The sequence below is a fragment of the Engraulis encrasicolus genome, chromosome 10 (genome assembly GCF_034702125.1).
Source record: "Engraulis encrasicolus isolate BLACKSEA-1 chromosome 10, IST_EnEncr_1.0, whole genome shotgun sequence".
Classification (NCBI taxonomy): Eukaryota; Metazoa; Chordata; class Actinopteri; order Clupeiformes; family Engraulidae; genus Engraulis; species Engraulis encrasicolus.
The window spans coordinates 37,087,133-37,112,001 of record NC_085866.1 but is presented as its reverse complement, the minus strand read 5'-3'; the positions used below and the strand labels follow the sequence as shown (position 1 = coordinate 37,112,001).

Genomic DNA, 24,869 nt, shown 5'->3' with positions numbered 1-24,869 from the left:
GGGAGAGGGGAGCTTTTTGAAGACAAGGAAACCTTTCAGAAAGAGAGAGAGAGAGAGAGAGAGAGAGAGAGAGAGAGAGAGAGAGAGAGAGAGAGAGAGAGAGAGAGAGAGAGAGAGAGAGAACGAATGAGGCAAAGACAGAGAGAAAGAGTGCAGCATTTCTATGTGCACCATATCATGTTGCCTGACCTAGCGACTCAAAACACACCATATGAGAAGTGGGTATCAGGTTGCACGGTTCGGTTTGTGACAAAAGAACCATGTTTACTCTTACATAATTTAAAAGATGTGCTAAACTGTTAATCACAGTTTAATCATTTGCGGTTCCCGTGTGTCCAAAGCTCTACATTACATTGTGAACGCTGCAATAGTAATGTGAAAGGGCCTATATTTCATTGATTGTTTATTAAACTGTGGGTGATTTAGTGGCCGTATGGGAACTTAAAACCCGCCTAATAGATATTTGCCATATTATTTATCCAACAGCATCCATCCCATACCGATCATAGTTTCAATAATATCAATATTATTATAGTGTCAATGTCATTTTTAATAAATAAGGGCAATAAAAGGTTTACATTCGTACTCATAAAATTCCTGTCTATTGTTTCAACTAAAGTAATCCCAACCACACCCATGAATGCCAGGCTATCCTGTGCTCTGTGGCCCTCTGCTGGTCAAACAGTAAAATGACAACCAATAGAATAAAAACCATTACGCAAAAACACCTACAATTCAGTTTTAGAAATTGAAAACAAAAATCTATCGGCCCAGTCATTGTAGCCTAGAGACTGTAAATTTATTTCAGAAATAAAGCCATAATAGCATCAAAACATACATCTTCCATTTTCCTTTTGTGAAATCACTTGACTCACACCAATAAATAAAGAAAGAGGAGAGGGGACTTTTATGAAATTCTAATTTATTTCACATTTTATGTTGCAATTAAAATAAACAAACAAACAAAAGCAAAAAAAAAATATCTACACAGTAAGTACGCTTAGAGGAAAAGGCACAGTTTGAGCATCTGAAATTGAAGGGGTAGACATTTTCATTTTTGTGATGATGGGGTCATGTACTCCATTGCTCAGGTAATCACTGCCATCATCAGGGTCAGTCGTCCTGTACCTCGCGCTTATAGCCTCTGCTTAGTAAGAACTGCCATTAGTACAGCTGCCATACCATGCTGCACTGCACTGAACTGCGTGAATGAGCGTCTGGCATTGAGGGAAGACTAATAGGGTGTCAGCCATCTCACCATGTAGTCCCTGCAACAAAAAAATCCACATTCATCTCCATTACTTCAAACACCTCTCCCCTTTTGCTGTGACCAGATTCATTTATATACGTCCAGAGAGAGAGAGAGAGAGAGAGAGAGAGAGAGAGAGAGAGAGAGAGAGAGAGAGAGAGAGAGAGAGAGAGAGAGAGAGACATACAAACCCCAACTCCGATGAAGTTGGGACGTTTGGTAAACAGTGAATAAAATCAAAATGCTATCATTTTCAAAACATTCAATCTATTCATTAGATGGAGAATAGTGAAAAGACAACATATTAAGTGTTAAAACCGAGAAAAAATATTGTTTTGGGGGACATATGTACTCATTTCTAATTTGATAAATCCAACACGTCTCAAAAGAGTTGGGACGGGGACAATAAATGGCAACAAATGTCGAGGAAGACTAAAAACAAAACAAAAGACAACACTTAACAGTTAAATACATTAACCGATGAGATGATTTTATATAAAAAACAGTGTTAATTCCTATCTTGGACATGATTTCACCAGCTTAAATGGTGGGTGTATTCCTTGTCATGTTTTGCAATGTTTTCCTTTCTGTAGTGCTTACAGTGTGACAGGTCTTGACCAAAAACCCACCATTTTATCACCTGCTGGTCCTTATGATGGAGCCATACTGTTAAAACATAGTAGAGAATGCAATTTGACCTTACTATGTGGCAGTAATCGAAGATCTCCCTTCAAAATATAATGCATGAGTGGCTTTTCATGCTGTTTAAAACCCATTTATACCATTCAGCACTGTATTTAACTCTACAGATGAGTGAGAACATCTTAACCAATGCACTACTGCACCCGCATGCCATCATGGAGGCTGACTTTTGAAGCTAGCACTAACACAAGTTGGATGGTCCATTTTTACTGTAGCACAGGATGTGCAATGCTCTATTATTGTCAAAAAGAATGGACTTCTACAGCTTCTGCTGACTTCTGTAAGCAAAGGACAGTTTCCCATGTCTTCTGGGTCTATTTCAAGTGAGCTCAGGTGCTTAGGAGAATGTTACACCCCTGTATCATTTTCATGCATTAAGCATTCTTAATATGGTCAATTTTCAATAGCTCTAATTCCTGGAGTGCTAGAGTGAGACTACAGCCAATATATATTTCATGATGTCATGAACCTATACAATGACTTTATTAACAAAAATATGTCTTATATACACTCAATCGTGGTAAATCAAAGGGAATTCAAAAATGTATGTAATAACTATGGTAATTATTCCCTTTGCATCTTTAATTCTGAGTGACTCAGCCTATCTGTGATGATCTTATACCTGGACACCTATATTGTCCGTCAGTACAATTCATTTTGAAACGTTCTTCTTTGTTGTTTTATCTTATTTGGATGTTTACTAAATTTCACTGATCCCCGTCCCAACTCTTTTGAGACGTGTTGGATTTATCAAATTAGAAATGAGTACATATGTCCCCCAAAACAATATTTTTTCTCGGTTTTAACACTTAATATGTTGTCTTTTCACTATTCTCCATCTAATGAATAGATTGAATGTTTTGAAAATGATAGCATTTTGATTTTATTCACTGTTTACCAAACGTCCCAACTTCATCGGAGTTGGGGTTTGTACATACAGAGAGATACAGATAGACATACATACAGAGAGATACAGATAGACAGAGACAGAGATGAAGAGATGAAGAGAGAGAGAGAGAGAGAGAGAGAGAGAGAGAGAGAGAGAGAGAGAGAGAGAGAGAGGGGACACAATCTGACAAGCATGAACTTTGCCCTTGGCAAGATCATAACTCACTGGCAGAATTTCTGCTTCTTCCTCTTCTGAAACTCGGTCTCATCCACGGTCCACACCGCTCCCTTCCCCCCTTCCACTCGCACAAAACACTTGTGCAGGCTCAGGTTGTGGCGCACTGCATTCTGTACACCAGGGCCAGTGGGGCAGGAGAGGTAAGGTTAGGAAAGACGTGTACAGGGCATTCGGCATAGCGCAGATACCACTACAAAGGATTTTGTAAATTGCATTTTCACGCATTGACCGTTGTAATAGTTTCACATTCGTTTGCGTGGTGTTTAGGTTGTGAAACATTTTAGAACTCCAACGAGTGGAGCGGAGTGGCGCACATAGTCAGTGACTCACGTGAGTCACATTCCGAGGAGTTTCAATTGTGTGTTTAGTCAGCGGATGCAATGAATACCTTCCAGGCCGAGTTGTTGTGTCGGAAGTAGCAGAACATCTGCATGAACCAGTTATAGATTTCATTAAGAGTCCTCTGCCTTTCGGGAGCCTCAACGATGGACTGAAACGAACACATGAAACACAATCGATAAATCACACCAGCACTTTCAGGATTGAAAGGTTTCAAAAGTGTGTGTGTGTGTGTGTGTGTGTGTGTGTGTGTGTGTGTGTGTGTGTGTGTGTGTGTGTGTGTGTGTGTGTGTGTGCGTGTGTGTGCATTATATGAACACACTGTATGTACATACAGTATAAATGTAATGTTATGTATGTATGTATGTATGTATGTATGTATGTATGTATGTATGTATGTATGTATGTATGTATGTATGTATGTATGTATGTATGTATGTGTGTATGCATGCATGTATGCATGTATGCATGTATGTATGTATGTATGTATGTATGTATGTATGTATGTATGTATGTATGTATGTATGTATGTATGTATGTATGTATGTATGTATGTATGTATGTATGTATGTATGTATGTATGTATGTATGTATGTATGTATGTATAATGATTACACCCCTTCTGAAAAGTAACATTTTGATCAATATTTCAATAATCACATATAATACACTATTTCTAAAAGGTGCATACAGTAGACTAAGTTAAATACAACATCTGTTTAGCTTAGGAAAGGAAAGTAAGTACCATACTGATGCACAGTTTTTCTCCTCAAAACTCGACATTCTTGTTTGAATGAGTTCAGATCAAGTGTCTACTTAACCACTGAATCACTCTCACCTCTTCAGGAAATCAGCAGTGGGCATGGGTGTGTGTTTGAGGTCATTGTCATGTTGGAAAAGAACACAATGATTCACAATGAAGGGCACTGAAGTGACATCTTTGCTATTCGTAGAACAATACATCTATGCATTCATTGCATTCATGATTCGATCCATGAAAACAGCTCTCAAACACCAGCAGCACTCATGCAACCCCACATAAGAGCTACAGTATATCTCTTGTAAAAACAAAGGAGATACGCACTCCACGCTTCTAAATTGACAATCCGGTGCAACCAGAGCAGGACTAAATCATAAGTGCAAAGGGAAAAGAATCTGGTGCCACACGGATGTCTATTTTCTGTTATTTATTTTTTCAGTGCAGTGAGACTAACGTTTCGACATGCGTCTTCATCAGAGTCCTCGCTGTATATCTCTACCTTGTTTCACTGTAGGCACCATGCATTTTTCTTTGTGTTGTTCATCTCCAACACCATAGTTTTGATTCCATCAGTTCTAAAGAGATTGATCTATGGCTCCTGACTCCAGAGTATCCAGGCCCAGTGGCCTTTTTTTTCGTCACAAACAGGCCTGGCAATCACTTGGCAGGCTTTTTATGTGACTGGGCTGTAGGAGAGCGTTCTTTGGTGAACAATACCCACACACGCCATTCTTTGCTATGGTCAGTGTATTGTGTCATGGGAACCAGTCACCCTAGTTCAGATTTCTACTTCCTTAGATAACTGCAGAGAATTTGCATACCAACGTACTTCAACCATTCTCATCCAAAAATGTTCTTGCAGAGGAGTTGACGTCTGTGACATCTCTGTGAGACAGTTGCATATCTAGTATTTGTCCTAAATTTGTTCTGTAATAGCATCTACCTTTCTGGTGTAAAAACGTATTTTTTCTTTCTCAGATCTTTCGTCCTTTCTCTTCCATGTGGTGGTATTGCTTACAGCAGGAACTCGGTTTTACAGTCAATTGTCTGATAAAGAACCATGATGAGTCCTTAAACTAACCTTAGACTAGCCTAGCGCAGCCAGACCCGTACAGCAAAAAGCAAATTCAATTTGCGGTCGCTAGGGGCGTCTAGATTTCTAGGCTAACCTTAGACTGATTTAACTCTTGTTCATTAACTCAAATGTAGCTTTGAGACTTTCATTGGGGCGTACTCACTTTTGCACGACCATTATTTCACATAGATGGAAAAAATATGTAATTTAAGGCCTAAGCTATATTCCTTATCTAACTATTCAGTTGTAAGCTCAACAGATTTTGTATTTAAGTCACTTTTTGCACATTTTGGAAATAACTTGTGCAATTATCAAAATCTTGTTCAAAATATTACTTTTCAAAAGGGGTGTATTCATTATTGCCATACACTGTATGTGCACCATGTATGTACATATGTGAGTGACATGTACCATGTACAACACTGGTTCTTAACCTTTTTTTCTTCACGCACCCCCATACCTGTGACCAAGACAAGCCGTCCACCCCCAACCCAAACTTCTACACTTCTATATGCCCTAAAAAATGATTTAAGTGATTTGTTACAATTATTCTTGCTTAAGACATTAATCAATACCTTAATGACTTGACATGGGGACCAAAACCGGTTTAAATTGTTTTTTTTGCCTAATTATAATGTCTGCTAACAGAATTTTGGTCACAACCTCAACTCAAACACAATTCCCTGCACCCCCTGAAATCTCTGGTGCACCCCCAGGGGGTGCCCGCACCCCAGGTTAAGAACCACTGATGTACAATATACAGTATGTAAAGTATGTGTGTATTCAGCAATGTGACAATCTGTGTTAACAAGATCTTGTGGCCATGGTAAGAGGAATACTGACCCATCGTATAAGGCAAGCATATGTGTACGGAGGTCTAATGTTGGTGTATTTATAGACATCGAAGCTGTGAATCATATCTGCAACACATGCACAGTGGTCAGTCCATTAACAAACGAAGCATGCATGACTTTTCTCCAAGCCAGAGAATGAAAAAGCCAATCACATATTCAGAATTATCAGGGTCGTAATGAAGACCCCAGGTGGACAAGAGACGAGATCTGTCCCCACGCCTGGTCATTTATCCGGGCAGGGTTGGTGGTCGAGATGGGGGTGGGGTGGGTGGTAGTGGGTATAGCGTACCTGGCAGCAGGTGCTGTGGGAGGGGTGCGTGCCATAATTTTGGAAGCCCCCGCTCCACTGGTTCCTCGCTGGCACTGGCATGCGCTCCATATGCCCCCTCTGATCGGCCCACTCCCTCTGCCAGGCTGGCACGCGAGAGCAGGACAGAGCTGGCAGAGCTGGCAGAGCTCTGCCCAGGCTTTCATGGAAACGAGTTATTCAGTCATTCATGAGATGCAAATAACAGGACAACAAGGGGGCTTTAGAAACGGCTTCATGTTCAGTGGCGAAGGTTACCGATCAAGAGGCTTACGTGACTGAAATTCATCACCATATTACTTTATGTGTGAGCGTGTTCTTTTTGAAAGAGACTGCAACATTTTTAAAGGCGCAATTCTGGTGTCAATATAATGAATGCATAAATGCATATGACAAATACCAAATACACCAAAGCTCATTTGTATTCGTTCGCACAACAACATGAGCAGAGAACTACAGAGCGAGACATGGCTTCATGAAAGTCAGCCTATTGTTGCAGTGATGTACATTAAAGAAGCATTTTCAGATACTCACTGATATCTCTGATTTCTGGTCAGGTGTATTGAGGTGGCATGCCATTTCATGGAGCTTCTGTTTTTCCAACATTAACTGAAAACAGAGGTGACCCACAAACGAAACGGAAAAAAGAACATCACATCACCTTTGACGCTCGTACTTCTAGTTTATGACGGCACAAGCGAGCTGCAAGCAGGCACCGTACACACGGGTATACTTATAACTGTTATGTTTATTTCGAAAACCGAGATGACCCACTAAAAAGCCAAGAGAACATTACGAAACCCGCAACACTCACAGTACTATATGACTGCAGAAACAAGCCACAGCGACCGCACACATGCGTGTGTACCCGCAAATGTACACATGTACGTATGTACGTCAACCTTATTTCAGATAACCGTAACCTTGAAGGTGTTGATATGTGACCTCTGGATGTGGGGGTCGGGAGGGAGGCACATTGTGAAACCTAACCTGGTTCTCCATGCGCTGCACCAGATCTCGCTGGAGGTTCCACTGCACAGTGCCTTCAGCATCGAAAGTATGCTCACTGTCAAGGTGCCTGGTAAATTTAAGCGAGATTTTTGTTTTTGCACAGCTCTCTGTTGGTGGAAACTTGCATTTACATAGTACTTTCACCCTTGTTAGTATTCAGCGTGACCTATCGTAAAAAGGGCTTGCCCCGCTGAAGTGGCACACAGTATGTTTATTACCCATGTAGAACAATCCACGTGACTTACCGTAAGAAATCTGTGTACTCTTGACACCTCTCTTCACATCCTGGCCATCGACAATGTCCGTTCGCATAAAGGAGGCTGTAGGGCTCTGGAGACTGACAATGCCTGTAGAATAAAAAACGGTTGTCCTCGGTGTATAGGTTACCCAGACCGTGGGAAAACGTGTTTGTGTTGTAGCATCAACCAGCAGCTATGACTGTGGGTTCAATTAATCTCTCAAATAATTGGCCAGGCCTTTTACCCATTAGATCAGGGGTCCCCAAACTAAGGCCCGGGGGCCGGATGCGGCCCGCCACGCCCCTTTGGCCGGCCCTCCACCTCTCTGCACCTCACCATTTGAACTGGCCCAAAGAAGCAATCCTTACAGAAAAAAATAATGATAAAATATATTTTTGAAATATTTTATTTTGTTTATCAACAGGCCTTCCTACAGTTTAATTTTCACTAATCTAGTGTGAATAACCAGAAGTGTCTTGTCTTGATAGTTTCTCATCTCACTGTAATATAAACAGGCCTACCATTTCTACTGTATCACTCATAAACTGTCAATCACCATATTTTTCTAACTTTTCCTTGCTATTTTTACATGGTTATTAGAAATTAAAAGGAATACCTGTGGTATTTCAAATTGAAAAACATGTGAAGTACTCACTTTGTGCTAGAAAGTATGGCTATAACAGGCAGTGGCCTAGTAAAGCCCACATGATTGATCTCGGCCCCTGATCACAGTCAGGAACGACAATGTGGCCCCCAGAGAAAAAAGTTTGAGGACCCCTGCATTAGATGGAGGTGTTCACTTAGGGTCACTGTTTCCCAGACGTTGCAGAGTTTGACAGCACGTACCACATTTAATGTTATGAATTCTGAGTGGGGGGGTATTCCAAGAAGGATATTCAGAAGCAAACCAGATGAAGTTTACCTGAAGGTAGTCATAAATCATCTAACGAAAGAGACTGGAGTACACATGCAGGTCATCTATTAGCAGGTTTATGGTGAATTAACTTCACTAGGTTTATCTCTTAACCATGTCCTCTGAATAGGCCCCCACCCTGAAGAATAATCAACCTACTCGTGATGTGTGCGGCTCCTGGATTTCCTGTGCTGGCTCGGTGTGCAGGACTGGTCTGTTTGACTGGTGGACTGAGATGACTGTCCCATTAATGCCATGAGGTACTGTCTGCCAGGGTGAGAGGTCTCCTCGGAATAAGGGTCTGACCGCCATCTTGGCTGATCTGAAAACATGTGAGAAAAATATGTGATTGAAAGATGTGATCGAAATCTGTGTGACTCATAATGCATTGGAGTGAGCAAAGACGTTTATATAATATAGGTGTTTGTATGGGCATCAAGTATTACAAATTAAATGGATGGTACATAATTATGAAATAACTTTGAGAACAGAGGTGTATAAAGTAGGAGCAAATTCATGAAAGTCATGGTTTATAAGTAGGCTACAGCATGATATAACATATTTATTATATCCAAGTTATTCCATGGTATCTAGATTGTCCCTAATAAAGGTTTTGTTTTTAACTCTTTTTTTTTTTTTTTTACTTTTATACACCTCTGTTTGGAAACCGATATCTGTTCATGGCATGGAAAACATGACTGGGTTATAAAACTTGTGGAAAAGCGTGTCAATCTACAAAAGAAGTGAAAAACAGACATAGGGGCATAGCAGGGACTAAGAGAATGATTAAAATCTGGGGGGATTGTCCAAATCAAGAGGATGCTTTATGACGTAAATTAATCACCTTCTATGTTTCTAGAAATTACTAACATGCAGTAACATTAGTTAACAAAGTTATTAGTTCATTTGCTTGTCCACACCTTGTTGCGGATGGAGAGGATGAGGAGGCTGTCTGAGGACTGAGGGTCTGCTCTGAGTGACTGCAGGTGCCACTGATGTCAGCTGCATCAGCTGTTTGCCCATCTCTTCACTGGAGAACTATCAATAACAGTTGCAACAAAAGCATAATTAAAATATCATAACATATTCTCATTTTCCTTTTGTGCTTGTCTGACTAATGGATGAATGGATGAATGAATGAATGAATGAATGAATGAATGAATGAATGAATGAATGAATGAATGAATGAATGAATGAATGAATGAATGAATGAATGAATGAATTAATTAATTAATTAATTTAAATTTTAAATGAATAAATGAATATTTCATCCAGCATTCCTGTGATTTCTTCACAGCCCAAAATTACCAATCCTGTCTGAAATACTGTAAAGGTCCTTTGCTGGACATTCTCTTCTTTCAAAATAAATGTCTTTTTTTAGATCTCATCAATATGAAACTGTGAATGACATCTCAACATCAAGGCATCTACGCCTAATGACTCCCATGAGCATGGTTATTAGATGTCAAATGAGTTCATGACTACGTAAGTCTGTAGGAGTGTGATGGGAGAGGAATGACTAATGGCATACTATGTTTCAGATTTCAAAATGTGTAGTTGGTCTCACACCTGATTAGGAGATAATATTGTGTCAAAGGCCAAGCTCATGGTGTGAATAAGTCTTGTGACTCTTAATTTCCATTGAATCTGTCGGATACATGACGTCAAACCTCCTACAGTACCCTATCAATGGAGGTCTTTTACATAACCTTAGCAGCAATGTCAGTAAACAAGGCGGCGCAAGCATTGATGTAAAAAGAGTAAGTAAGTAAGAGCAGCTTTCAACCAGCTGAAGAACATCTGGTAGTCTAGGCTCATTGCCATCAACACCAATGTGAAGTCAGTCTTACTGTATGGAGCTGAAACTTGGAAGAACCACCGTGACACAAATCAACAAGAAAACCCTGGCATTCATTAGCATTTATCGGAAATTAATTCTATGCATCCAGTGGCCTGAAGCCATCAGAAATGGAAATTTCTGGTGGCACACTGGACAACAACTAGTGGACGAAAAATACTCCAGAGCCGTTGGAGATGGATTGGCCAGATTTTGCTGAAGCTAATCTACAATACCACCAGGCAAGCCCTCATGTGGAACCACCAAGGAGCTAGCCCGCCTATCAAGAACGATATTGTCTTTCGAGAATTTGGTCTGGCTTATGCCAGGCATACACTGTGCGATTTTTGGCCCAATTTGCCACGATTTCTCTGCCGCACGACTTCTTGGGACGATTTCTTGCTCAATCGGAGGTCAATTGTGAGTCTTGCATTGTGTAATGTATATGCTGTAACGACAAGCGATTTAACCTCACAACAAGCTTGCAATCTGCAATCGCATGGTCGCAAGAAAATCAAAACTATTTGATCGCCTCTTGTGAGTATATTGCACAGTTGAAGCAGTGCTACGACCTGATTTGACACTACACATGCACAAACTGCCAAGGCAGCGCGATTCGCTCTTGAGCGCATCCTCAGGTGAACCAAATCCTGATTTTTAATGTTCTGACAAATACAGAATCCACTGCTTAAAATTTGGACAAAACTGAAACGGAATACGGAATCCTACTCTGATCACCGAAACCGAACCCCGTCAACAAGGGAGAATCTGTCTGAATCGGAAACCGACCTTGGATTTGGTACATCCCTAGTCAACATACAAGCGGAATGCAAAAAGGCTACATCTGGGAACAACTGGAGAGACTTGCACAGGACAGAGATACATGAAGGCCCCTGATAGTGGTAAGAAATTAAATCTAAAGGAAGGGTCCACACATAAGAGCTCAATTGAAGTTCTTCTTCAATTGTCACATCATCGTGTCAGATGTGCAAGTTGAAAAGTCAGTGTCTGCTTGCTTTTAACAAATTTCATATGCTTTTGTCCATCCATGCAAATGATTGTATACAATTCTCGGGTTTTCCGTACGGTATCAGTTGCTTTTGTCATGTTTCTCAAAAAGCTTTGTCACTGAATACATGAAACTGTCTCACCCCCCCTCCCCCCAAGCATTTTGGCCCTAGGTCATTGTATAAGTCTTGCCATGCAAAATGGTTTACCAAGCTGTCATAATGTGTGAAGCACTGTCTAAATTCCATTAGATTTTTGTGTATACGTACATATGATCTGAATTGGTAAATTGCTCCCAGGTAAATATTGACTCTCTTTAATCTAAGGCAGTAAAAGGAAACAATATTTCAAAGAGAAAGTAGGCCTGCAATATAAAAATAGGCACTGTAGTGCATTACATAACTCTATGCCTTGAGTGCCCTGCATAATTAAGCTCCACGCATATTTCACTAGAATTTTACAAGCGAGTTGGTACACTTTATACAATATCAGTGTATTGTTTCAAATTAATAGTTCTATAGTTTTACCACATGGGCCTGCAAGACAAGTAAAAATGGTTGGTAGGGGGCGCATTTTGACACCTCAACCAGAGTTGGCTATTTTTTCTATTTTCAATGTAACCATGGCTCTAAATTAACACCAGCCCACCGGCCAACCGGCTGGTGAAAATTCAGTTTGGCTTGTAGAAAAGAGAACATACCAGCCAGTTTGACTGATAGTAAGTGTACTGTATGTTCGGCTTCATAGATTTCACATCTATTAGCCAAATTGGCTAGTGATGAAAAAAGTTATTTTATAGCCCTGAATGTAACATAAAGTCAAATTTACACCATTTATCATCAAATCTAAACATTTGGCATCAGAAAAGACCCACAGAAGTGTACTACTTATTTGTCAACATGACAAATCAATTTGACTATCCTGCCCGTACACTATGACACAATGACTAACCATTTTGATGGCACTGACAGGTTCATTGACACTAAAACTTGATTTTGAGAGACTAAGAGCAAGAGACTTGGTTTTGCAGGTCATCCACAGTGTTTTGCCATTTGTTAAATCTGTTTTGAGAATGTCCATAATATTTTCCAAATTGCGAGAGATTTGAGTAATGCACCAAAGCAGTTGAGAAAAAAACTGTAACATACTAGCTTTTAGCTAGCTCAGCATCTCAATTGATTAGGTGTATTTCTCGAATCTCTTTCGCAATTTGCAAAATATAATGTTCTCAAAACAGTTTTAACAAATGGCAAAACACCGTGGATGACCTGCAAAACCAAGTCTCTTGTTCATAATCCTTAGTAAATCCAATAGCACGTTTTTGTATCAATGAACGTGTCAGTGCCATCAGAATGGTGGGTCATTGTGTCAAAGTGTATGAACAAGCTAGTCAAATTGATTTGTCATGTTGTCAATTGACTGGTACACTTCTGAGCTAAATGTTGTATAGATTGAATGAAAAATGTTTTAAATTCGACTTTATGTAACACAGATAAGACTGGACTAGATATAAATTTTGAGTATGACCTATGAATTTGACAGGCATTCTCTTTGCAAAACACTCTGGTTGAGGTGTCAAAATGTGCCCTGTAAATCAAAATATATGTGAAACAATACACTGATATCGTATAAAGTGCACTTACTCTCTTGTGAAATTCTAGGGAAATATTATTGTCATTTTTCTTGGAGCATATTTATACTGGGCACATTAGGCATAGAGTAATGTAATGCAGTACAGTGCCTATTGTTATATTGCATGCCTGTTTTCTCTTTGAAATATTATTCCCTTTTACTGCCATTGATTAGAGAGTCTCAATATTTACCTGGGAGCAATTTAACAATTCAGATCATATTTATAGACAAAAATGCAATGAGAATTATAAAGTGCTAAACAGGTTCTTAACTGTGAGGTAATTTCATGTATTCAGTGACAAAGCTTTTTGAGTGATATGACAAAAGCAATTGATAACGTACGAAAAAACTGAGAATTATACACAACCATTTGCATGGTGGACGAAAGTATTGGCTATAAGCTGAAAACAATGAGAAACTGATTTTATCATTTGCACAGGTATCGAATCTCACGCACATACAGAGACTAGTTTCGGGTGCAGGTTCAAAACAGTTAATCCATAGGCAGTGAAGAAAGCCAAACGTCACAAAATAAAATGGCTTAAATGGGAGCTCATCGTTGTGCGGTTTTCTTCACTGCCTATATAGGCCTATCATTTGCACAGGTAACACCAGGAAGTGACAATTGCAAAAAGAATTTTGAGAATTATTATTCTGTGGTGAGAAATGTAGATGATAAAATTAATTCTGTTGATAAAATGCTAACTGATTTCTGAATTCCATAAACATAGGTGAGTAGGCTTTTTTGTTATGTACTGATTTTACACCTTACTGTTTCATTTAAAAATGTTCATTTAATTTCATTCTCAAAATCATTTTTTGTGAACATAATTTTATCGATCACTCACATGCCTTGTGAAAATCTACGAAGAAGTCATTAGCCTTGTGTTAACCTCTCTCTCTCTCTCTCTCTCTCTCTTTCTCTCTCTCTCTCTCTCTCTCTCTCTCTCTCTCTCTCTCTCACACACACACACACACACACACACACACACACACACACACACACACACACACACACACACACAGCACAATATGTATGCCAACTAAGGAGATGATGGAGTAATGTTTACCTGTTGTAACAGCAGAGACGTCTGAGGTGACCTGATCAAAGGGTTCGACAGTCTTAACATGAGTGGCGAAGGGATCTGTGGAATGATAAATGAATAGGGATGCAAATGATTAATCGACTTTAGATTAGTTGTCGAGCAAGAGGTTGCTCGATTAAAATGTATTAATCGCGATTAACCGCTAGAGGGCGCTAGAGACTGTTGAGTGGTTCTCGTTCTAGTCCTACTCAAATCCATGGTGCGCAGATTTTATCTATTAAATCGTCATTGCAACTTCTAGAGTTCTTGTGGGTCTTTTGGAGATGTGTACTTGAATCTGTGATTATGCCAAGTCCAATGGTGTAAGTTGTTACTGCTTGAATTATGAGAAAAACGATCTTTCAAGACAGGCACATGTCACTGCAAGCAGCATTTTACTGTAGGGTTAAGCTGGCTAGGTTAGCTTAGCGTGCTAGCGAAATCACAAACGTAGTCATTTCAAATTGTGAGCTGTAATTTTAATCACTACACCCTGTCAGATATCAAGACTATTATTGGCTGAACTGGGCATGAATATATATGACCATGCATGAAGAGGAGCACCATCTGTTCAATTTCAGGTGAATCCATGTTAGCTGTAAGTGTTGTTGTCATAGCTCCATTCATTCTCAATGGAGCCTGTTAGCTTATTAGCTCTCCTTACAGACACAGGAAATAACTTTTCTTTGAACTTTGTTGACATTACGAACTTTGTTGACATTACTATTCATTAAGGACAACAACACACTACCCAACATATGGCATTTCTTTATTTTGAAGCGTATTAAGTTAAAATGCTTGTGGTTGGCCGCTGATTATGCAGACAAGTCCTGAGTCTGATCACGTTTCACTCAACGTTGTCTGTCATATAGGCAAGGCGACAGAGGGGGGCGTGGGGCTACTAGTCACTCCTGGGTGAAAGCAATGCCTCCCCAAAGGTGGTTTGGAGATGCCATAGAAAACAGCTTTCTTTTCCTAATGCATAATTATAATTATATTACAATAATATAATAACATACAATAAAATACAATATGGGCTTAATGATCATAATATAATTCTCATAATATAATTTAATATAACAATATACTTTTTGAACTCAGTGTTTTAACTATTTAGCTGATATTTTAAAAGGCCCTATGAAATTCAGGTGAAAAAACGCCGCTTATCAATTAATCGAAAGTCGATCGATAACACTATCAACTAATGATTAATGAATTAATCGATAATTTGCATCCCTATAAATGAAAAATAAAAACAAAATAATTTTCACTATTGATCTCCATCTGATGTGCCTCATATCCTGCTTCTCGAATAACAGTTCATTGTCCTCAAAGGAACCCCTCCTCAATGCTTAACCCTTATGGAACAGTCCAGCATTTTGGAAACATGATCATTTCATTCCTGCAATCAAAATTACCAATTGAATTTTACCTTTACAGTCATTTTTTGATTCTGGTGATATTGCTTCTTCCATGTATCACTGAACCAAGTGGTAACAGTAGGTACAGTACCATTCAGTTTTTGGTACCATCCGGATCAATGATACAATGCTAAGACGTAATATCACCAGACTCAGTGAACGGCAGGAAGAACAGGAGATATGATCTAAATCGAGGGGATGTATAAAATGAGCATATTTCTAAAAATGGTGGACTGTTAAAATTGAAACTTAACTGATTTTATTTTCAATTTAATTGAAAATTGAAAACTTCAAAAATTGCTCTCACCCTCTAAGATAGCACCCGGTTTTGGTTGCATACCCTTGAAGTAACATTTCAATTATAATACAGATAATTATCCATCTCTTATGCTGCTCAACTCTGCAAAGTTTAAAAGTCACATGAAAGCACACCAACATGAAGCAGTTCAGTGTCTGCATGCACACACGTACGTAGCACATCCTTAGTATGGTAATAGCCTTAGTAATATTCATTAGGCAATGAGCATCCTGTGACTGTGGTGGTACATACCTGTTCTGATGTGGTGAGGCCTGGCGTCTGCTCTGACGCTCTCTGCCCGAGCTCCGGAGAGGAGCATGGGCGGTCCTCGTGCTCGTCCTTACACTCCACGGCCTGGTCCTCAGAGTTCACACTCCCACATCCAGACCTCATGCTCTCACTTTTCTCCGTTTCCTTTTTGTCTTTCGCGGCAACTTTACTCACAATTCACACACACTAACACATACAGTACATATACAGAAACACACACACACACACACACACACACACACACACACACACACACACACACACACACACACACACACACACACACACACACACGTGAAGGCACGCAAGCAGGCATGCACACACACACACGTGTGCATGCACACACACACACACGAGCGCATGCACACGCACACGCACACACACACACACACACACACACACACACACACACACACACACACACACACACACACACACACACACACACACACAAGATTCCTGAGTGATACTGCAAACACCACAGTGTTGTGGAAGATATGAGTAAACAGGTTCAAACGCTAGTGTCAGGAAATATCTGCCTACAACAACTCACATTTTCGTAGTTTCACATCATTCATCAATATATTGGTGCAAATATGTGGGTATCGAAAAATTAATGGTTGGCTGATTCACCAGACGCCTCTTTCAAATATATGAGGGAACAAGTTTTTGAAAAAAAAAAGTGAAATCCTATGTCTTTTCTTTTTTGCTCCATGATTGTGACAGCAACTACATGCTAGAAAGTTGCAGCAAAGGTTTCTCTCTCTCTCTTTCTCGCTCTCTCTCTCTCCCCTCACACTCTCTCTCTCTCTCTCTCTCTCTCTCTCTCTCTCTCTCTCTCTCTCTCTCCTCACACACACTCTCTCTCACACACACACACACATACAGAGAGAGAGAGAGAGAGAGAGAGAGAGAGAGAGAGAGAGAGAGAGAGAGAGAGAGAGAGAGAGAGAGAGAGAGAGAGAGAGAGAGAGAGAGAGAGAGTGAGAGATTGCAGGTGGTGTGGTTGCGGGGGCTGTGTTCAGTGTGCTGTGCTACAGACAATGTGTCTGTAAAACCACCACCAGCTCCAAAGTTTTTTTGTTGCAACCTCCTCCCTCTTAGTACATTTCCACAAGTGCATGATTTGTAAGACTACTGTAACTTAAAAAAAAGAGGGGCCGACACATCAGGTCCCAAATTATCACCACGAGAGATTAAACAGCTGGTATGACGGTCTACAACTAAAGCCACCTGGCATGAGACTTTTCATTAGTAAACAGATCAATGCCAGCCAAAGACAACAGTAACAGAGAAAAACGAAGAGAAAAAAAATGTAGTCAGAAGAGAAAGTCTGCGAGGAATTTCTGTGGTTGAGCCCTTTTTCACTCACAGATGAGAGATATACGATTCTCATCGGGTTCTAGTTCTCACAGGAACTTACATTTAGTAACTAAACCAAAACAATGCTGCGCTATTCCATTACTGCTGAGAAGTAGGCCTACATTTTCCATATGCACACTCTACATGCATGGAATACCATGCACACTGTACTAATATTTCAGCAATAATGCAATTAAGTACGACATAATATAGGACAGTAAAATAATAAAAACGTATCCTTTACAACTCGAAAGACCAATGCAGTACACCAAACATGATCAAACAGTAATTGTTTAAATAATATGCCTTTGATTATTTTCCCTTCAGTCAGCTATCCACTATGGTATACATGTGTTTTTGAATTTGATTATAATTGATGCTTTACTATTTTGGACATATTTAGATACAGTATGTGAAACAAAAATAATAATGGATAAACTGAACTGCATGTCCTTTAAATGTTGCTTTCAGTTCGGTTTCAGTGGAAATTTTGTGCAAAACATCCGTTTGTATTTCCTTTGATACAAGTGAGCAGGGGTATCGAGTTTGGTCGAGCTGCCGCAAATCGTCTTTCGAGTTCCGTGAGCTTTTTTGAATTATTGATATGGCCTTATTGTCTATACTTTGTCTTTCTGTCAATTGCAGATAAGGTATATGACGTAAACTAAGTACACATACGTAAAAAGGGTGAAAGAAAATGTACCTACATTGCATACTGAAATACACATCTGTAGATGAATGTGAATAAATATACAGTGATTTCAGTTCCATCTCAATTTGTTATGCTCTCTGCTGTTTATATATAAAGCTATTTCTCTCTAAAATACAGACTGTCGGATTAATATAAAGAAAAAGAAAAGTCTTTAACATCAGACGATATTTGAAACTTCTTGAATACAAATGAAAAAGAAAACAGATAAAAGAAATGAAATCAATGTCAATTTTTTGTTCAAATGTTTTGGGGGACAATAAATGCATGACATAAGACAACTAACAGCTTAAGACATAAAGGAAAAACACCGATTGACATTATCAAGAGCAGGCGATATAGCGACCACAAGCTGTTTCATTCAATTTTTAACAACTAACCATGCTATTGCACAGTTACATTCTTTTGAGGTAACTTTGCAAATAATCCTTTCTCTTTAGGGTTGCATCAACCTTGCGATTCGCAAAAAAGAAAGCAGGCTGTAAAAACAGACCCCACTCCATTTTTTTCAGCAGCATTTAGAGCAACATTGAGAAGCCTATGGTACACCTACCTTGATAGCACCTCTCCTGTTCTCCTCTACCCACTCAGCCTCTGGAGTAAACCCGTGTCACCGTCAGAAGGAAGTGTAAGGTACTCTTCACTTGCGCTGTACAAAAAGTAGGTTTTGAAAAAGAAAAAAAATGCAAAATGTATTCGGAGAATCCTGAACAAGCACAGATGAAAAGAAAGCAGTGGGAGACCTATGTGTATGTGTGTATGTTGAGGGAGTGGGAGTTTTAAGGTCATAGACTAGATTCACACGCCATGTACATGTATGTTAAAGGAAGTGGCTGCCATGGAAGGGGTTCAGATTGCTTGGAAGTGAGAGTTTGAAGAGCCCCCACAATAACACCTCACTTTGGCAGGCACAGGCCTTGTCTGTATAAAGCTACAATACTGTAGGATAGAGTACTTCTTCAACAGGCCCATCTTATGTGCTGACATGAAAGTCAACGACAAGTCTATTTCGTATTAATTCATAATTATAGACTTATGCAAGCCATGGTGTATATTATTAATTTCTTTTTAGAACTTTATTTCCATGTAATTTCTTATTTAAATTCAGCACAAGATTTTTGTGTGGCACGCAAGTGGACTGCATGACACGTGGCAAACCATTATGAGTTCAACGCGTAAACTCGTTATACTGCATTCTGGATGTAGCTGTATCCATTTTAAAATACACATGTTTTGTAATATGGTTAGACAGTTATTAAGTTAACAATAAATTGTAAATGATTATATGGAAACATATTGTATATCGTTCAATGGCTGCAGCCATTGTATAATCAAGACTCACCCCAGGTGTCGTCCTCTGGCTTGATGGTGTACCGGTTATCTGAGAGGACATAGACACATAGGCAAGGCGTATTTATACTGACAGGACAGGAAAAAAACGATTCTTTTTTCTATCAGCGAGAAATGTTCTTGTGACCGCAAACATTCAGTACATCACAAAAACATGTTCACACGATTTTAGATTCATTTTGTAAAGTCACACAGATGGCCTTTCCTACATTTTATATAATTAACAAACTGTTTTAACTTTTTCTGAGACACATGCATTAATACATACAAATTGTGAACTGGAGTTAAAATACCCAGATAGAATATGGCTCATATTCAGGTCCACTGACTGTAGAATAACTATAAACATTTAATCTACTGAATTGGCTATAACTTCCACACGGTACAAGGTGTAAGAGGCAGCAATGGCCTAATGATAAGGGATTTTTTATTGAGATCAGAGTACTGAAGGATTGAATTCCTGTCTAACTATTAGGAAGAATGTGTATGGTGTCTCTGCACTTCTGTCCATGACTGAGGTGCACTTGAGCAAGGCATTTGACCCCAGATTTTTGTGGGATCGTATAGACCAGAGAGGAGAACCTTTGTTGCTGCCCTACTTGCCAAGAGGCAAAATGAGCAGTAAGTAAGCTGTGGGATCGTAACCAATATCATGTACCTTTAATAACTGCAAGTTGCTTTATATAAAAGCATCAACTAAAGGCAATGCAACGTCACATAAATACCATGTGAAATAGTCGACTGAGAAAATTTCGACTTAGTGGCTAAATCAAGGCTCTGACTCAAACTTTCTTGAAATGTTTCACCCTCTTCAGGAAAACTCTGACTAAGCCCAACTAGCCAAAGCAGCTGACATGATCTTTCACTCCTGGAGTCACAATGAAAATAAAACTGGCTGAGGCTAAGCAACTAATGCCTCCTCCAGCTTGGCTGCGATTCACAGCCGTAAACCACATCACTGCCAGGGAGAACAATTGAGATACTACTGTACTATTACATACTAGTTGTGGCATACACTCAAACACACGCAAGGAAATGAATTGCCTTTACCAGTGTTTCCCTAAAAAAAAACCAAAGTGAACTGAGAATATGCAGGTTGCCATATTATGTCAAATATTTTAAAAAAAGATTTATATGAAACACATTAATTTGTTTGCTGTTAGTCAGTTGAAATATTTTGGTGTCATGAATACTCTGTTTCAATTCACCATTTCATCTCGGCTTCTAATATAGATCTTTTTCCTATTCCTCTCTCTGCATAGAGGAAGCCCTACGAAATGTGTACAGCTGTACAATTTTGGGAAACATCATCATCAGTACCAGGTTGAGCAGCACTTCTCATCAAGCCTAGTTGTCAGACCTCGGTCTCACCTCGGAGGCACATCTGCCCAAAGTTTGTACACAGTAGTGTGCCAGATAGCACAGTGCCATATGGCATATTTGATCTACGGTATGCTAAAGACTAACACCAGCAGACACAAAATCCCAACATTTTACGCTGATTTGATTCTAAAAATTATTGTTGCAGGTACATTTGCTATTGTATTGTGATCTAAAGTTATTTTACAAGATGCTGTGCATTTTTCCCAATAGGCAATAATAAAGAATGTCATGAAAAGAAAACTGAAAATATATATACATAACGTCGGCATTGGCTTGCAGTGGTGGTAGTAGCTTTATCTTTTTCCTTTGCATTGTTCTTCATAACTGAACTTTATCTTACAGTTAATGTCAAATGGGGCCATCCAGAGATTTATGGTGTGTACTGTACGTCCTTTGAATTGTTCCAAACATCACCTCACAGGTGCCTGTACCCCAGCTTGACAAACACGGATGCATATAGCGCAGACACAAATGTCACTGAAGGCCACCTGAGCGGATGTGTTAGCAGGAAGAACGTTAATAAAGAAACCAGTGGGCTGATGATTTTTTTTTTTTAGAACTTTTGCCATTTGTCAATATTTGTTTCACCTAAAAAGGGCTACGTGGGGAAATTTTATGTACAGTACATACAAAATAAATAATGAAAAGACTTGCCACAGACATGCCACAGAAATATGGTTTACTCTTTGTTATGGTCACTGAAAAAAGTACAGGGTAACATGTTTGTGACCAGTTCTCATCCAACAAGAGGCCTCTGAACATTAAGTACCTGAAACCTCTTTTGTTTTTCACAATTGACTATAAGCCGTGTGTTTAGAAATACAGGCCTACTTTCGTTTGCAATCTTGTGAAGGATGTTGGTGTGGTAGCAACGGCCTTCATACATACAGTATACCATACCAGAATTCGGTAGGCTATATTGTCATTAATAAAATAATGAGTTGATCCAAATTTGTTTTATATAGTTCCTGTTAGTTTTCTGATATTAACATGTTGTTCTGAAACACCATCAGTTACATATTTTTATCTGCCTACGCAACAGAATTCTCTTTTCTGATTGGCTGATGGGGTTGCAATCATTCCCCTGTAAACGGTCAGGCGTCAATCATGCGACTAAGTTGGGCGAAATGCCATTACTAATTCTAAACTGCAGGTTGTTATGGCCAAGACACCGTCGTTAATTCTATCGCATTTGGTTATCAAGTCAAGACCCCATTATAAGTTCTATCGCATTTGGTTGTCAAGTCAGTCACCCCAAAAGTTCTTAAAAGTTTTTAAAATGTATTTCCCGCAGCCTTCCCTTAGTTATTGATCCGAAAACATCCCCTTTTTAATTAGGCTACTCTCCTCTTGTGGGGAAGGAACACATGTGAAAGGGGAAAGGGGTTATTAAAAATGTCTTTTATTAGTGGAATTATTTAGGGGAATCTCTCTCTCTCTTTTACGCACAAAGTTGACAGGTAGACACTCAGCTGGGATGCTGGAGAGAATGTGGAGAAAACATGGTGGATCATGCTCATATATTTTGGTTGTGCCCCTACATTCAGACTTACTGGATGGAGGTGACAGAAGTTATTGAAATGGTGTTGGGATATACTGTGGATATGACATTTCTTTTTCTGTATTTAGGTCATCTTCCTGAGGAATTCAACAAAGATGATGAGTATCTCTTAAAAATTATGATGGCAGCAGGGAAAAAGGCAATTACCAAATACTGGCTTCAGAAAGATACACCTACGGTGGGCACATTTGTTGGCATTGTAAAACATTTACATCTAATTGAGCAGATGACCTATTTCCTAAGGCTGCAAAAAGAAATTGGAGAAAGAAAGTGGATAAAATGGTCCGTTTACATAAACGACAGAACCAACAACACAGGTTAATTGGACTATTGTACTTTATTGATAGTATTTCATTGTATTGATAATTGTGATGTGCACTTACTCTCTTGACCTCCACCTTATTTTCCTTTTTTTGTTCTTGTATCTGTCTTGCCTTACTCTACAAAAAATACCATAAATAAAAAGTATCAAAAAAAGTTGTCAGGTAGCCTGTGATGATCAGCAGGGGGAAATAGACGTGTTTCAAGTTTGATTAGGCTTACATAGCCTATGATTTGGACCAGATAATTGCTTTTTTATGATTATCCATGGCTGTTTCCAGACTTGTGATGCGAAATGCGTCAATTCAGCGCGTAGAAATGGTACGCAAGTTTTTTTTTCTAAACTTGAAACATTCCATCCCGCCTAAAGCCGGGCATACACTGTGCGATATTTTCACTCGTGGGTCTTAAGCTTCTGCTCACACTGCACGATGGAATTTCACTGTTTAAAAGTTCACAACTCACGACTCACGTCCTCACACTACACGAGCCGACAGTCGGATGCGAGCGAAATGCTTCAACCATACGATGCGACAGCAGGGGCGTATCCAGGACATTTTTACTAGGGTGGCCAAGATGACACACAAATATAGTCTGAGGTGGCCATGGAATCATGGAATTATATACACATACGGGGGTCCTCCCACACAGAAAATGTTGCATTTATTCTATGCTATTTCCTGCATTTTAAAGAAAAGCACCACTTCAAATACAATATTTTGTAGTAGTATAATATATATATATATAGTATTGAAATGTTCTATGTTTAGGTCTTTGTTTTCTATGTACGTATTCACAGAAATTAAAGATAAATGCACACACATATCCTCATTAAGTTATTTTAATGTGCCAGGCTTTTAATTGAAAGTGCAGTGTAATCTGGTTAAATGCTATGCATCCATATAAATATGCATAATTGGCCATTTTTAAATAACTGAAGTATGAGAGAGTAGACACCAACTTCATGAATGACATCTGAACCTGACATACCATGCTCAGTAGGTGGAGATCCAGACAACACAGATTCACAGTCCGTCTCCTCCTCCTCCAAATATGGCTGGTCAACTGTGGTAATACAAGGATAGTTTAAAATGACAGACAGACAGACAGACAGACAGACAGACAGACAGACAGGTCCATGCACATATACATATAATACAAATCTTTAGTTCATCATCTTCTGTCTCAACATTTGTCAGCTGTTAAACCCTTTAATGCATGGCGTTATACCTTTGTCGTTACCAGAGTTACCATAGTGTATTACTAAAGACCCTGTGTTATGTAGTGTGGCACTATGACAGAACCTTTTTGATGACAATAACAGTGTTCCACTGGTTGAACGGTGTGCATGAAAGGGCTACATGTAACTAATTCAAACTTTCCATGCACAACCTAGGCCTACCATCTTGTATTGGGGTAGTGGACTGCTCATCAACACTATCCCTAGGCTGCTGGCTTGTGTGGGCATCTGCACTGGTGCTGGTACTGGCTGTAGCTGACTCTGACTCTTTTTTTTCTTGATAAAGAAGCTCTCAATATTGTTTCTTCTCTTCATCTTAATGTCACTCACTGGAGGAAATGTAATCAAATCAATGCAACCAATTAATCATTCAATCAACTCACTTCTAAGCATAGTAACTGGCTACAATATCAGAGGGATTATTGTCGAATTGGCAGAGTACACATGTTGTGTCCATGAGTTTTGTGTTCGTGGTTGTGGTTCCCCTTAGAGTAACAACTTTGACTTCATTCAACAATGTCAGAATACAAAAAAACCTATATTATTGATGTTGACAGTGTCAGATCATGTCAAAGCAGTGGCATATGGTTTTAACAAAGAAATTACATGACGTGAATTTCAAGTCTGAGGCGCCGTCGGCCTGCAAGGCAATTACAGCTGTGAGCAGTGGCTGATTCTAAAGCCGTGGCTGCAGGGTTTTAGCAAAGAAATTATGACGTGAATTTCGTTGGTGAACAAACTCACATCTGTACCATGATTTTGTGTGCGTGACGATTTATTTTCGCTACGTTTGAACAAAAGGATTACGATATATTGA

At 39.3% G+C, this 24,869-nt stretch overlaps 1 protein-coding gene across 4 annotated transcripts in view; it reads right to left on the bottom strand.

The window, feature by feature from the left end:
• Window positions 1-946: 946 nt before the first annotated feature.
• The window catches only part of foxp3b (forkhead box P3b), a 36,269-nt gene continuing 12,346 nt past the window's right edge, over window positions 947-24,869 (bottom strand). The window contains exons 2-15 of one of the 4 annotated variants that reach the window (XM_063207616.1): window positions 19,540-19,578; window positions 18,751-18,846; window positions 16,109-16,312; window positions 14,123-14,197; window positions 9,496-9,613; window positions 8,735-8,897; window positions 7,669-7,770; window positions 7,403-7,490; window positions 6,947-7,021; window positions 6,395-6,572; window positions 6,095-6,171; window positions 3,466-3,567; window positions 3,066-3,187; window positions 947-1,268 (exon numbers count right to left, since the gene is read on the bottom strand). In XM_063207616.1, the coding sequence (XP_063063686.1) occupies window positions 1,235-1,268; window positions 3,066-3,187; window positions 3,466-3,567; window positions 6,095-6,171; window positions 6,395-6,572; window positions 6,947-7,021; window positions 7,403-7,490; window positions 7,669-7,770; window positions 8,735-8,897; window positions 9,496-9,613; window positions 14,123-14,197; window positions 16,109-16,249 (1,275 nt within the window). In that variant the 5' untranslated portion in view covers window positions 16,250-16,312; window positions 18,751-18,846; window positions 19,540-19,578 and the 3' untranslated portion in view covers window positions 947-1,234. Of the gene's footprint in view, window positions 1,269-3,065; window positions 3,188-3,407; window positions 3,568-6,094; window positions 6,172-6,394; window positions 6,573-6,946; window positions 7,022-7,402; window positions 7,491-7,668; window positions 7,771-8,734; window positions 8,898-9,495; window positions 9,614-14,122; window positions 14,198-16,108; window positions 16,313-18,750; window positions 18,847-19,539; window positions 19,598-24,869 lie in introns of those variants that run through there. The other 3 variants (XM_063207615.1, XM_063207617.1, XM_063207618.1) reach the window with 3 other exon arrangements.